The sequence below is a fragment of the Hydractinia symbiolongicarpus genome, chromosome 15 (genome assembly GCF_029227915.1).
Source record: "Hydractinia symbiolongicarpus strain clone_291-10 chromosome 15, HSymV2.1, whole genome shotgun sequence".
NCBI lineage: Eukaryota > Metazoa > Cnidaria > Hydrozoa > Anthoathecata > Hydractiniidae > Hydractinia > Hydractinia symbiolongicarpus.
The window spans coordinates 569,222-583,804 of NC_079889.1; the positions used below are offsets into that span (position 1 = coordinate 569,222).

The 14,583-nt window shown below is 34.4% G+C and overlaps 1 protein-coding gene across 1 annotated transcript; it reads right to left on the reverse strand.

The window, feature by feature from the left end:
- Positions 1–8,167: 8,167 nt before the first annotated feature.
- Positions 8,168–14,237, reverse strand: LOC130629242 (uncharacterized). The gene is made up of 4 exons (XM_057442380.1): positions 13,925–14,237; positions 12,300–12,433; positions 10,783–10,929; positions 8,168–9,145 (listed from the first exon to the last, which is right to left on the reverse strand). Exons 1-4 carry the CDS (start codon positions 14,088–14,090, stop codon positions 8,909–8,911), a joined length of 684 nt encoding a protein of 227 aa, XP_057298363.1. The 5' UTR covers positions 14,091–14,237; the 3' UTR covers positions 8,168–8,908.
- Positions 14,238–14,583: the final 346 nt, after the last annotated feature.

Sequence of the window (14,583 nt, forward strand, 5' to 3'; positions counted from 1 at the left end):
TTTCTACATATAAAAAACACAGCTGATAAATTCTCACGTCAGCTTGTTTTTAGCGCTAACCAGGATACCATCAACTTTGCAGACCTGTGTCTATATCTCATCAAGGCAGTTTCAAATGTAAAAGTCGATTGAAATCAATTAACTGTATTTTTTTGTAATTTAAGAACAACTGTACATATTTTCTTTAGGATTGTCATGCATCTAGTGCTAGCCATCCTGGAAATCTCTACGATTGGTGAGAAAGCTATTTTAAAACAAATAATCGAATAGCTACCAACAACATATTTTACTTATAATTATTTTTTTAGGCGTTTTATGCACGGAAATTCATGTTTCTAACAATGGCATTGATAATCCGTCATGTGGGCATGAATCAAATCCATGCAGGACGATTCATTATACAACAAACAAAAGACGTACAATTGATACAATCATACTTGACGGAGGTGCAACAAACCGCATGGTTTATTTCGTTACCGAAACTATATATCTGCATAAACCACTTCGCATAAAAAAGAAGACGTGCAGCAATTTTAAACCGCTTATTAAGAGAGACAAGACTGTTGATTTTGACATATTTCATATACCAATGTTGAATGAGACCTATTTATCACTACATGGAATAGAATTTTGCGATATGCAGTTTTCTACTAATTCGAGTTTTCTGAATATCTTTGCGATAGAAAGAAATATCTCAATATATATTTATGACTGCATTTTTCAAAATGTTTCTTCTTTTCTTTTGATTAGAAGCAGTACAAAATCTACTCTTAATGTTACTGTGAAAAACACTTTATTTATTCACATTTCGTGCATTTTCAGTGCAGATTTGACGGGAAAAATAACTTCCAACATGATGTTTGATAACGTTACGTTTATTTGAGAAGGAATAGAACATTTATCTTATCATAGCATGACGGGAAATATCGATATGATATTTAGAAACTTAGCATTTCTAAAAACACATTTTGTTCTCCATTTTATCAACGTAACTTCTGTAACATTTGTACAGTGTCAACTTTATGGTCGTGGATACATTAAAACCTATAACACAGATATAACAGTAAGGGATACGATAATTTCGGGTAACAAAAGCAACTGTTCTTTCCATGCCAAACAAGGTAGAACATTAATCGCAAATTCCATGTTCAGTAGAATAAAAAGCCGCTACCGTATTTTATCAATTTCGGACGGTGAATTCAATATAAAAAATTGTACCTTTAATGGAACAAAAGTCTCAAATGATTTTCTTGGTCAAGGTTCAGCATTCTACACTCACAACGCAATTGGAAAAATTGTGTCGTCAGACTTTATCAATAACGAAAATTTAGATGGTTATGGCGGAACATTGTGCATGGCACTAAGCAAAGTCTTGATTAGTGAATCGAACTTCTGCAACAACAGTGGTGCGTATGGGGGTGCTATACGCATTTTCCGTTCCTCAAGTGTAAAAATTACTAACACAAATTTAACTAACAATACCGCAAGATATAGAGGAGGAGGTATTCAAATTGACAGGAGCAAAGTGTCTTTACTAAACACAAATGTAATTAACAATACCGCAAGATATGAAGGAGGAGGTGTTCAAATATTCCGCGCCTTATTGTATTTAGAAAACACAAATATTAAATTTAACAAGGCAATCACAGGAGGTGGTATTGTGACTTCGTACTCAGAACTTCATGCACGTTCATCAACAATTGAAAGGAACATCGCAATAACCATTGGGGGTATGGGGTGTAGAACCAGTAGTGTTAAAATAGATAACGCGAATATAAATAGAAATGTTGCTCGCGGTACCGCAACCGATCTATTTTATAGTGATGACACCAAAAACCCGACACTTTGGTTAAAAATGAACAAAGTCACGATAAATGTTTACTCACCATATGCGAACAATGTGGAAATGCAAAATGTCAACGTAACATTATCTGGCGTCAAAGATAGTGTTCCATCCATTTACCTTATCCTTCCAAGACAAACTAATATGTCTTTGAACTACACATGCCCGATGAACATAATGCGTTTTATTCAAACTACAAGGAAAAAACTAGAAGTATTTTCCAACACAACGAATATAATTTATTTTGTAAACTCTGTCCTAAAAACACATATAGACTTCAAACTTCGAGTCAAAACGTCCAAATTGTGCCTGACACTATAATTAAACACTCTAACAAACGAATCCAGTGCTTTCCGTGCCCTCCCGGTGGGAACTGCGATGGCCATGTTAAAAGTGAAGACCGATTTTGGGGGTATGTAAGTCAAAACCATTCTAAGTTTATCCCTTGCCCAGAACAGTACTGCTGTTCCCAAGAGGACAGAAAATGCACATCTATCAAAAGTTGCGCTAGACACAGAACTGGGAAACTCTGTGGAATATGTAAAACAGGCTATCAAGTCAACTATTTTGATAATCGTTGTGTTTCTTCAACTTCATGCACCGACCAGGAACCGTTTTGGATAATATTTCTAATCTTTGGATTGACATATGCGATGCTACTAGCGTACTTAAAAGAGATAAGTTTCTTTGCAAAATACTTTTTTGTGCTAGCTTTAAAAAAAGTTTTTAAGTTAAAAAATCGTTCAAGACAAGAGGAGAAAAGTGAATTCAAATTATTGAACAATACCAGAGATGGTTCTATTAATCGTCAAGAATATACCTTGATTGACGATGATGGTTTTGTTGTCATACACGGCTAACCGCCAATGGACGAAGTGATGTCATCGAATCACAAATACTATAAAGAAAACAGCAGAATACCTGGCATATTGAAAGTGTTAGTTGCCTTTTATCAGATTAAATAATTAATTCATGTTAAAGTAGATGTACAAACTGATGAAAGATCAAATGTTCTAAATACACTGGCATTCGATTTATTCAACCTTAATATACCGAAAAAGTTACTTAAATACTGTCCGAAAAAGGAAATGACGGTTGTCGAAAGAATGATTATCAAAGAATTTTTGTTTGTTTATTGTATGCTTCTTTCAGCATTTATATTTTTATTGATTGCAGGATTGTCTCGCGTTATGCAAGGAAACAGGATATATTACTGGAGATACCGCAGATTTCTACTTCGTGCATGCATCTGCTGTTTACATGTTGTCACTCTTGGTTACACAATCTGGGCCAAATTTTCTTTGCAATTTATTAATTGCAGAAAGGTGAACGGAGAATACATTCTTCACGTAAATGGAGAAATTACATGTTATACCCTTTGGTAAAAGGTAAACATTGTATATTTCGTTTTATGGATTTTACCATTCCCACTAACATTATGTGTAAGTGTTCGACTTCTTCAAAATCACAAAATCACAAAATCACTGTCGGGGAATTCTTTTGCTGCATATTTATGCCACCGCTGTCTATTGGATATTGGTTTTGGGGAAAATTTTGTCGACGTCAAGACGTAACAAGCGACAAAATTTTAAATGAATATATTTGCAATATGTTTCAAGAGCCCTTTCGTCAATACAAGCATGGTGAATCTTGTTTATTTTGGGATACATGGAGATTGTACCAGAGACTCGTTATTGCTGTGTTTACAACATTTTTCATCGATCCAATGCAACGATTGTGGGTCATCCTTCCAATCATGCTTTTACTACTGGTAGTTCATTTGCGTGTGAAACCATATAAATCGAAATTCATCAACTGGATGGAAACAACATCTTTAGTCAGCCTTTGTTTTCTTGTTGGAGTAAACCAATTTCGTGCGTTTTTATACATGTACAGCTATAAAAATCAAAAAAACATTATTTTAATATCAACCGTCCTAAATGTTATGGAGTTTTTTAGTACGCCTGTTATGGGCTTTGTGCTGATTCTTGTTTGGAAACTGATCAAAAAGATTGTGTGTAACATAAAACGATGCTTATAAGGTTGGTGTGTGCTTCGACACACGACTTAAATGAAGTATGTAGAAAGATTGTGTCGTATGAATTTAAAATATAAACGCAGTCATTTATAAATTGATACTAAATGCTTCCATAACGCGAGTTGAGGGCAAAGACATTAGCCTCTAATGTTAAATGTGTATACGCTTTACCTGATAGCTGCACATAGACATTTATTTGTAACTTTACGTGTTTTTATAAGAAACCTTAGGCTCATTTTATTTAACTTTTAAGAAACTTTATCAGTTTGATAATTCTCCAACATTAAAAAACTTATACACACATCGAAAAAATACGAACAGATACAGCATGCTGTTCATATAAATAATTTTGTGTGTTTTCGCGGGTCTTTGCTGACGTCAGCATAATTTTTAAACCCTTAACCCTTAAATCAATAACCGCTCATCAAAAGCGCATGATCATATGCATTTTCTTGATCAACATTTTAAGCTCTACGCAATAGAGGCAACGTGAAAACAAGGTTCTAATTTTTTTTGTGTGTGGATGGGTTGCTGACGTCATCAAAATTGAAATGACGCTTTTTTTCATTTTTATCCTGCCTAAGTGGATTTTTGCACGGACTTTATCGACTAGTTGTATAAATATTTGTACGCTTTACACGTACAAATATTTATAGATGGACCAAAGATATTTATTTGAATTATCACTTTTATAACAAACACAAACCTAAAATTTTCTAAATTAGTCATTAAGTACTGGTTTTGGGAAAAGTTTGCAGTCCCGTTTTTATCCGTTTTTGCTGGGAAAAGGAACATCGTTTTTTATACACGCATAAATCTCTTCATCCAGAAACCAGCTACTCTCCTGTCTTCAATAACACGGACTGAAATAGTACGGGGTTGGCATCTTCTAAACTCGAAACATTAAAAAGTTTGAAAATCATTGAAAACAAAGTCTTGAATGGTTAAAACATAACATAATATTCTTGCGTTCTTTACATCAATTTGCTATTTTTTGTGGACAAACTTCAAAGGCTTGAAAAATTTCCAAAAATTATTAGTAGGGGAAGAGAGCACTATTGGATACTTTACTTTAATTTTAAATATTGTATTCACTTAATACGTTGTATTTTTGAAATAACTGTTTTTATGGCTACGTTTTTACATTCCAAGGGAATATTTCATAAGGTTTGTAGCTATGAATAAATCTTGAACAATTGTTAACATTTTGGCTACCAATATGCATTGTATTTTTTTGTTAAGTTTATTGTGGAATTTCTTTCTAATCACATTTTATTTTTTTGTTTGTGTTATTATCGCCAATCTTTCAATTTTGGTTAGCTCCGTGTTGGTTATGTTTGGCTATAAAGATAAAAAGGCTATATATCTAATATAGTCAAACAGATTTATGTTTGTGGCTATCTAACTACAGTTGACGCTTTCTAATTCATATTCAAGGGGGAATTAGAGAGCTTATCAATTAGTCGGAAGTCTCTCTAATTCGATATTTGGGGAGTAAATGCCGAATTAGAGAGCGGCATGCAAATAACAATCGAGTCTATTTTGTTTTGAAGTTCTGCGGTGGCAGTGGGAATATTATATCTATCGTTTCTTGATTACCGATGCAGTCGCCATTTTTTGTCAACTGTTTCTAGCGCCTCACCCTTCTGTTTTGAAAACTTATTGAAATCGAAATTCGAAACCATGTAAAGGCCTTTTTACACTCTAGAATTTGAATAAGGGAGCAAAATTCCTTCACGGGACCTCAAATTTGTATCGAAAACGAGAGCTTATCGAATAAGAAAATGCCAAATAATGGAGCTTCGTTTATGAGAGTTTCTTAAGTAAATTTTACGGTGACTTTTAATTTGATCAAAAAACGAGAGCTTGCCACCAAGTTCACATGCGGCCTCTTGCTTTAACGTAACTAAAATTGTTGCCAAAAAAGGAAGTTTTTTGGCCGTTTTTCAAAGTTGGCAAAACCATTAACCCGCTAATAACCTACAGCCGAGAAGTTGCGAAAATTGCAACTTCTATATACGTAAGCCTACTAAGAAGCGTTTTGAATACGGACTAATTCACGTCAGCAAGTACAACAAAGTACCGATATATCGGAGAAAGTAGTCACACTGGCGTCACCAACAATTAACGCAGTATAGGGGTTCGGATTGGAAATAGTTACTACTTGTGGGAACGGACATCAAGACTTGTGGTCTTGTACCAACACTTTTTTGTCAGCAATTACCTTTATTTATGTAGAGCAGTCAGTGTTGTAAAGAAATGATAGCTTCTGGTGTAAATAAACAGAAATACTTTATGTAACTGACTGGTTTTGGCTCTTAAAATGGATGTAATTTTGAAAATAGATACTTTTTAAACTTTTCAATCTTGAAAGATAGAAATTTTACTCGCTCGACAAAGGATTATTATAGTGAAATTGGTGAGAGTTTGTGGTTCTATCAGAGGGATGAAAATTAATCTGACGCATTTTGTTTATCCAAGAAACCCAGTGTTGCACATCAGATTACCACTGCAGGTAAACTGAACTACGCTCTTTTAGTGTTACAGTCTGAGAAAAATTATATTCCACAAATTGCGAAAAAATTGGTCTAGTTAATGTATCTGTGGGACCGAGGTAAACGACTTGGGAGGTCGTGCTCCATTATACTGGAGGGTAAAGATGCGTCGCCACCTGTCTGAGAGCGTGGGGCGACGTGATGTACCTGTAGGGCTCCCCAAGGCGATAACAGTCCATATTTCAGCCTTTGAAGGCATGCACGCTCAGTTTCCATTAGGGTTTGCAGAGGCCTGACTTAGGCCTGGTCTAGGCTTGCAGAGGCCTGGAATCGAAGGAAAAAATTCGAGATGCTGTGTCCTATTGGGACTAAAAGAAGAAGAAAGCATTGCTACCTGTGTGCTTGTAGAACCCTCATATAGCGGTAAGAGGCAATATTATAGCCTTTGGAGGCATGTGCATTCAGTTGCCGGCTTGTAGACTGGGGCAAACGCCTTGAGACTTCGTTTTTCATTAGAACTGGAAGGAAAAGACCTGCCTGAGAGCGTGGAATCAAGTGATTTACATGTAGGCACCTCACAAAGCGGTAAGAGGCCATACTATAGCCTTTAGAGGCATGTGTACGTATTGCAGGACTTGTGGACGACTTAGGACGGGCCCTAAGAGCTTAAATAAGAATGGCGTAGTACCAGAATTTAGTTAATTCTGACATATTTTCCAAAATAGCCGCTATCCGTGTCAAGTGCGTATATTAAAAAGCCATCTGACATTTCTGTGAGCTTTATCTATAACCAAACAACAGTTTGCTAACCAGCTAAGTGTGAGTAGCTATAAAACCAAAAACCCTAAAATAAACAATTATTAGCTATATATTGGTCGTTGGTGGTACAAGACCTTAAAATAAAATTCTTCAGGTAGCCAAATTTATAAAAACACACACTAAAACAATCAGTTCCACAAATTTTCCAAGAACGCAAACGGTAATAAGTCATCACTTTTAACTCTGAATCTTCAGTGTCGAAGTTATCGAGACACACGAAATGCGGTAAATAGAGGATGGCCGAACTCTTTGATTTACCCACGGGCCACCAACTAGTGTGACACAAAAAAAGCCAGAAACTGCAGAAAAACTTCGTAATATTTTTGCCCAATAAACAGTCATTACGGTCATTTTTTTACCCAAAAAGTGACTTATTCGTCACCATTCTAAAAATGGCTAAACCTATTTGTTCCTACAAATAATTGTACAAAAATATTGCAAACAATTATTGTAGCAATTTAAACTACTCTGTCCCTTCACAGGTTTCTTAAATATTTTAGTGGTCTAGTAAACCGGTTTCTTATATAAAAACGTATGTTACATTTCACGTTATAATCTATATTATAATGCCCGTATACGTCTGTCTGTCTGTCACGCAAAATGGTAGCTTGGCTGCGCAATAGCGAGAAGCACGCAATGCGGTATAAAAAGGAAGGGCGAACCCGTGGATTTTCCACGGGCTAACGACTAGTTAATATTTAATAAACAAACTGACTTCGAGATAAAGAGTTTTATATTTAACAGGGGGTGAAATAGCTTAAATAATAAGAAAGTATATAACATTACTTTAAAACGACCAATGTTAGTTTAAATGGGCATTTTAACTTTTTGAAAGTACCACTACTGACAAATAAACAAATAGCTTATCTCTAACTTAAGGTAGAGATAACTTATTATTTGTAAATTAATATTTATTAAACAAACTGACTATTATTTGTAAAGTTTCTAACGTTATTTTACCCCCTGAATTTTATAAATAAAAACGTTTAGTATCTTTTAACAGTTTTTTTTTATAAATATGGTTTTTGACATTTTTTACTGATTTTTACATTATCTATCAATCAAGAAACAAAAAAATAAAAAACTCCATCTTTGATATTTTACTGACCAGAAAATTGATGAAGTCACCAAGGGCCACACCCAAATATGGAAAAGAATGACACCTAGTATTTTTTGTAATCAAATCAACTAAAAAATAGATTACAATCAAAAATTTGCTTTTAACAAGTCCATGCACACGAAGTTCTAACTTGTAACAGTGGTCTTTACTAGTATCCTCACCTCACTTTTAGGTTTTGTGTCTCACCCCGGCGCTGTGGCTATAAACAGATATAAAGAGCCAATGCAAACATTTCTAAAAACATTTCTAAAAACGAGATTGGTAAGATACTAAAAGATAAACCGGTGGGAACAAAAAGGTCCAAAAACAAGGTTGGTGGTAAATATACCATTCTACCGCACGTAGATCATATTATGAGTATCGTGGAGCTGCTTACAGGGACGGGGAGCTTACACGAAAAGGAGGCATTTCTGGGGATATAAGTACATACAGATTATTTCAGGCTATCTTGTTATCCCTGTAGCAGCCCCGTTTCCAAGCAGTTATTTGCTTATATAATTACAAACACATGCACAAGAGGCTATGTCACGTGTTTTTTTAAAAAAAGGCACGTTGTGCATGCTATATTTACAGGAAACACGTGACCAGTAAGATCAAATACGTAATTTATTTATGCTTTCATATTGCACACTTTGTTTGTTCATTTTAGATGCAAACTCTGCATAATTGATGTTTCCATCCCGATCCAAATCACCCTTTTGTATAAATGCATCGATTTCAGCGTTCGTTAACTTATCTCCAAGATTTGTTAACACGCGGCGCATCTCAACAGAGGGTATGAAGTCAGTATCCATGTAATCGAAGAACTTGAACGCCTTCACCACCTCTTCCTTAGAAAAAAATATATAAGAAAATCAATTTAGTTTTAGGCTAAAACTAATACAGTATTTGCACATCAAAGAACAGGTTACCGATGTTTAACTTTAGTAATTCACACAAAATTTGATGACAGTAAAAATTTTTGTGAGCACTGAGATTAACAACAACAACATTAAATTATCTTAGATGTTATATGTACATCTAACTATAACAAAATGACATAATTGAACATCCATAATTTATTCGATAGAAGCACTGCTTTCAAACCAAACTGTCTGATGAAATATATTTTAGACTTGTTGAACTTGGCTAGCTAACTGTATTTCTAACACAATTTTCATAGAGCACGCAAGATATGTTAGATAAAGTCAGTCAAGTCACCAACAATTACTTATTAAGATATTATTTGCCTTAAAGCTGGTGATCTAGCAATTTTTAACAACTACGACTTCTCGTGCACGACTTCTCATAAAAACAAACACCCAGTTTTACTGATGTGAGTTACAGACCGCTGTTAATTCTATTGACTTTAATCGTCCAAGTGAATAGGCAAGCGATAATATTGTAATCACCATCTGCTTATACTCACTCTGCTCTATGGAAAGGTTGAATGTAAATAAAACGTTTGATTGGCGGAGATGACTCTGAAGGGAGGAATGGAGAGGTGGGTCATCTCATAATATCAGAGAAAATCACCAGAAAAAAAAACAGCAGCAAAGACCAAAACCAGAAACTGCTTTTTAAAAGGAGTTCTCTCTCAAATTTTAAATACAACAGATTTTCAGTAATTCTTAAAAGAAGAATTTAAATATTTTGACTTAAGAAGAACAAGATAAAACAATTGCAGGTTACATCCGGCTGATTGTTTGTTTTCAGATTTTTAACCGGGGGAGAGTAAAACGTAATCAAATTGAAAAATGACATGTGATACAAATACTGTAGTCATGGTAGTATAAAAGACAAGCTGCAATGGAAAACATTCATGGTCTTCTCTTTTACCCCTCTTTTCACCCCCCCCCCCCCTTTACCCACTTCAACCTCTATTTTGTTCCAAGAATATATAAGAACGCTTGTTATAAAAACGTCATATTCTGTGTCACATGATTAGACAGCGTTAAAGAAAAATTATAGATTAGGTGTTGACGTAAATATTTTTTTAAAGAGAAAATATGAACACGATAGTGGGTGGGTGGCTCCCCGTAGTAAAGTTTAAACCAACATTTTTGTAAATTGGTCGAACTTTGCTGACATCAGCAGAATATTGTAACTCTTATATCTCCATAACCCTATTTGGTCCAGCGTTCTTCCAACATGACATCCCACCTCCTCCATAACTCTTTAATAGGCTTTTTCACCAAATCTGATTTTGATTTACTCTTTTCTATTTTCTTTTTTCTTTTCTTTTGTTCATTCAAGAAGAACGAAAATGTTCCAAAAATAAGATATCTTCCGTTATTTATTTTTACTTGATATTTTTAAAAAAGTGGAAGTTTCCAAATTCTGTTACATTTTTTTTGTTTCCTTTAATTCGCCATTAAGTCGGTGAAAAGTGATATTGTTGGTAAAAAAATTTCAGTCGGGCTTAGTTGGGTAAATTTTACGTGAAAAATATTTTTGACGAATTTATTTTACTGATAAAAGGTATTACCTCTGTATCTTCAATCTTTAAGAATACATAAATAATCATATTAAGAAATTCTTTTAAATCCAATCTGCCGTCACCATCGATATCCGCATATCTTTTCAACTCCACACATTCGCTTCTGCTGATTTTATATCCCATTTCATCCAACACCTGGCACAAAAAGCAGAAATTAAAAGTGATTTTATATTTATTTTATTTTGATTATTGCGCCCTGTCATTAATAATTCTATTTCTCTAGGTGAGGATAACGTAGATAAACAAACTTCGTACAGCTCCAACACACTAGCATAAGCGTATGGAGCTGTATTGTGAACAAGTAATACACGAGTTCACAGTTTCAGTTGACCATTGTTTGAATAAATCTTTTTTTTGTTACTTATTAAGAATTAAAAAAAGTAATCTGTTAGGAATTAAGAACACTCTGACCATGAAAAGTGAAATAACTTTTTTGTGAAAAATTTTGAAAAGAAAAGTTACAATTCCTTCTCATGTGTTTTACGTTGGGTTACTGACAACAACATACTAAATTTCCAAACCGGGAGACTAATTATTTCTTCAGAAAACGAAAAATATTAATAATGCCCATGGTCACTCTATTTGCTTCCTTTTTTTAATACGGAAAATGAGCGAACAACTGTTGTCCCTGTAGTCACTTGTTCAAATGCAATTATTAAAAATCAAGTGAATTTTCTCGAAGAAGTAGCAATGACTTGCTACATTTTACGTGATTTCAATTTTGAGGAGAATGCTGGAAAGATGTTGTTTAAGGATCTTTGTCTTTGTTTTTTCGTCTTTTGTATTGGATGGTCATTGTGACTTCATAATTTGCCATCCAGAGGCAATTTTGAGTGAGAGGGAAAAAAATTTGATAAAAACAAAAATATATCAAAAAATGTCAAGGCTTGTGTTATTGATGATTTACAGAAAATGAGTGAACAGGTTAAACCGTGAAGAGGTGTATTAATTAGACCTCTACATTTGTATCTGTTCGGTTAATTACACATGTATGTTTATTGATGTGCTAAATACTTTCAGGTATGGAAACAGATTATTCTAAATTCTGCTGATTGTTGCACATTATACTGAAATCTAAAAAAGCGTCAAAAAATTAGGTGCGAAAAAAAAGCGAAAAAAGAACTTTTCTCGAAATCATCACGCTGATTGGTATAATCTTGAAATTAAAAGGGCAAAATTTTTATCCATATGTCAATACAATAGCTGTTGCGTCTCATATTCTTCACAAATTAGCCTTATTTATTTATACGCGCTAATACTCGAGAATTTCACGCAACGGACTTAAAGTTATAGTAAAGTTATATTTCGCACTTCTTGTAATGCTAATAGTTCTAGAAGAATAAGAAAAGACGGCTTAGTATAGAAGTCAGTGGTGATTTTAAGAAAAGTTCTTCCTTCGCGCCTTTTCGCTCCTAATTTTTGCACATTTTTTTTTAATATATCTTACACCGTAAAAACTAGCAGAAGTTAAGTTTGCGCCGAACAAAGTAGATATTTTGTTTTACCTCCATAAATTCTGCTGCAGTAATGGTAGCATTTGAATCTTCCCTAAATTTATTAAATACTTTTTTCAGTCCATAATCATCAACTTCATTCACTTTCTTCTTCTTTCGTACTGATCTTGATGTTGTTACGATTTCTGAAAAAAGACATTGCAGCTACAAGACAACTTTGTCATCTTAATTAGTTTTCTATTTTAAATTTATTTTACATTTTGCCTTAATTTTTGTCAGGCTCAAAAATTTTATACTCTAATAGCTCTTTGTCATAACCTTCAAGAAATATGGATTGGTCCTTTTTGTTTAGCGTTCGGCATGAGAAAAGAATAAGTATCTTAGGCGGCTTTCTATTTGAGCGGTTGTTGTGCCTGCATGGATTTCGTAGCTCAAATAGGAGCTTTAACGAGTCCCTCGCAGGACCCTCATTGATAGCAGTATCAAGAGAACCTGAAAAAAATAACCTAGGTAAATATTCATAACAGTAATATTAAATTTAAGAATTCTGGTCTATATTACAATGCCCGTATACGTCTGTCTGTCTGTCACGCAAAATGGTAGCTTTGCTGCGCAATAGCGAGAAGAACGCAATGCGGTATAAAAAGGACGGGCAAACCCGTGGATTTTCCACGGGCTAACGACTAGTGTTTAGCAATATCTTTTTGAAAATCCATATAGATAGTTGTAGACTGAACTAAAAGAAAGTGATGACTTTGCTTTAAAAAATGTTGTCATTTGAGATACTTTTGTTGTTAGAGTTTCCATAAAAATAAATTTTATCTTTACCCTAATTATTATAGTCACAATGCATGTAGCCTAGTCCCCTAGACTGCAAGCATTATTACTCGAACAGAATTACTCGCCTAATTACTTGCCCAAACAACAAAGCCTCCTCAAAAATATTTCCACGGTTAAACTTGAAATTGTAGCCAGTAAATTTTCACGCCCCTGTTTAGAGACATCTATTTTTAATACTTATTCAAACGTGGCGATTAAGAAAGGGGTCGTGTGACATTAAATAATTACTGCTGTTCAGAGAGAAGTATATTTCAAGTTCTTTGATCAGTTCTTTGATCAATTCCTTGTCCAAAAATGTCATATTTTAGATTCTCCTTAGCCTAGAGCAACTGAATTCCCGCTCTTTATTTATTGTGTTTATTCACACCTGGAATGGTTCAAACCACAGCATCCTTAAAAAACCACTGAAATGTCTGTCGGATATCTCTTTAATAATGCCCGTACTTTGTCTGTCTTAGAAAGACGTGCTACGGGAACACCAATATCAAATGCGATATATTTTCATCCACTTTGTTGCGACGGTTAGATTTAAAGGACTGGCCAACACCCGTGAATTTTTCCACGGGCTGATGACTAGTCTCTTTAATAATTGCCGTATTTTGTCTTTCTCGCGGACCCCCCCCCCTTTTTTTGTGACGGGTAAATTCAATGGGTCGGGGCGTACCCGTGGATTTTTCCACCGCCTAACGACTACTCTAAATTTTAAAGCCCGTAAATATCTGTCCCGCAAAATGGCAGCGCAAATAGCTAGACGTACGCAATGCGATATAAAAAGGGCGAGCAAATCCATGGATTTATCCACGCAAGCAACCGACTAGTTTATTCAAAATTCTCACCATCTGTTTCAAGTTCATTCTCTTCTTTAGCATTGTTCAAATACTCCACTTTGACTACCATCGTAGTCGGGTTCACACTGACCTTAATATCTTTGTTTAAAGTTTCATCCTCCTTAAGTACCTTTGAGATGCTTCGAAAATCAACCTGCTTTGAGTGTACCGGCATTTTGATAAGTCAATTAAAAGATAATTCTTTGTGTATGTTTCTTCCAAAGTCTTTATAAAAGTAATGTTAATTTGTTAATATAATCTAACCATATGAGCTTGGATAAAAACAAATTTTATTCCAATATCTCACTGCTTTAACATCAAATAGTTTTTAGATTTAAGTACATAAAATAAAATTGATTAATTAAAATATCCAAAAATTTCGATTGATTGCTAGTTGTTAAATATTAATATACAAAAAAAAATTAAAAATTAAATTGTCGATTCAATACCATGGCAACAAGAATATTCCATGAGTTTGTTAAAAAGTTCTTCATCGTGCAGCGAATTTGGTTAAATGAAAAACACTTTGGAAAACTGTGTAGACCTGACAACAGTTAGAAAAGAAAGACTTTGGTTTATCTCGGACATTGCGTAATGATTTAACACCACCCCAAATTTGGATGATTTATTAATATGCGCTTGGCCTAGTATTAATGGAGTTCGCTTTG

What these genes read in the sequence shown, in the direction of transcription:
- LOC130629242 (XM_057442380.1), bottom strand. Translation starts at nt 14,090, where the DNA reads ATGCCGGTACACTCAAAGCAGGTTGATTTTCGAAGCATCTCAAAGGTA. An exon ending in CTGCAGCAGAATTTATGGAG is followed by an intron (nt 10,930 to 12,299) that starts GTAAAACAAAAT and finishes TTTTTGTGCCAG; the next exon opens with GTGTTGGATGAAATGGGATA. An exon ending in TAAAGATTGAAGATACAGAG is followed by an intron (nt 9,146 to 10,782) that starts GTAATACCTTTT and finishes TTTTTTTCTAAG; the next exon opens with GAAGAGGTGGTGAAGGCGTT.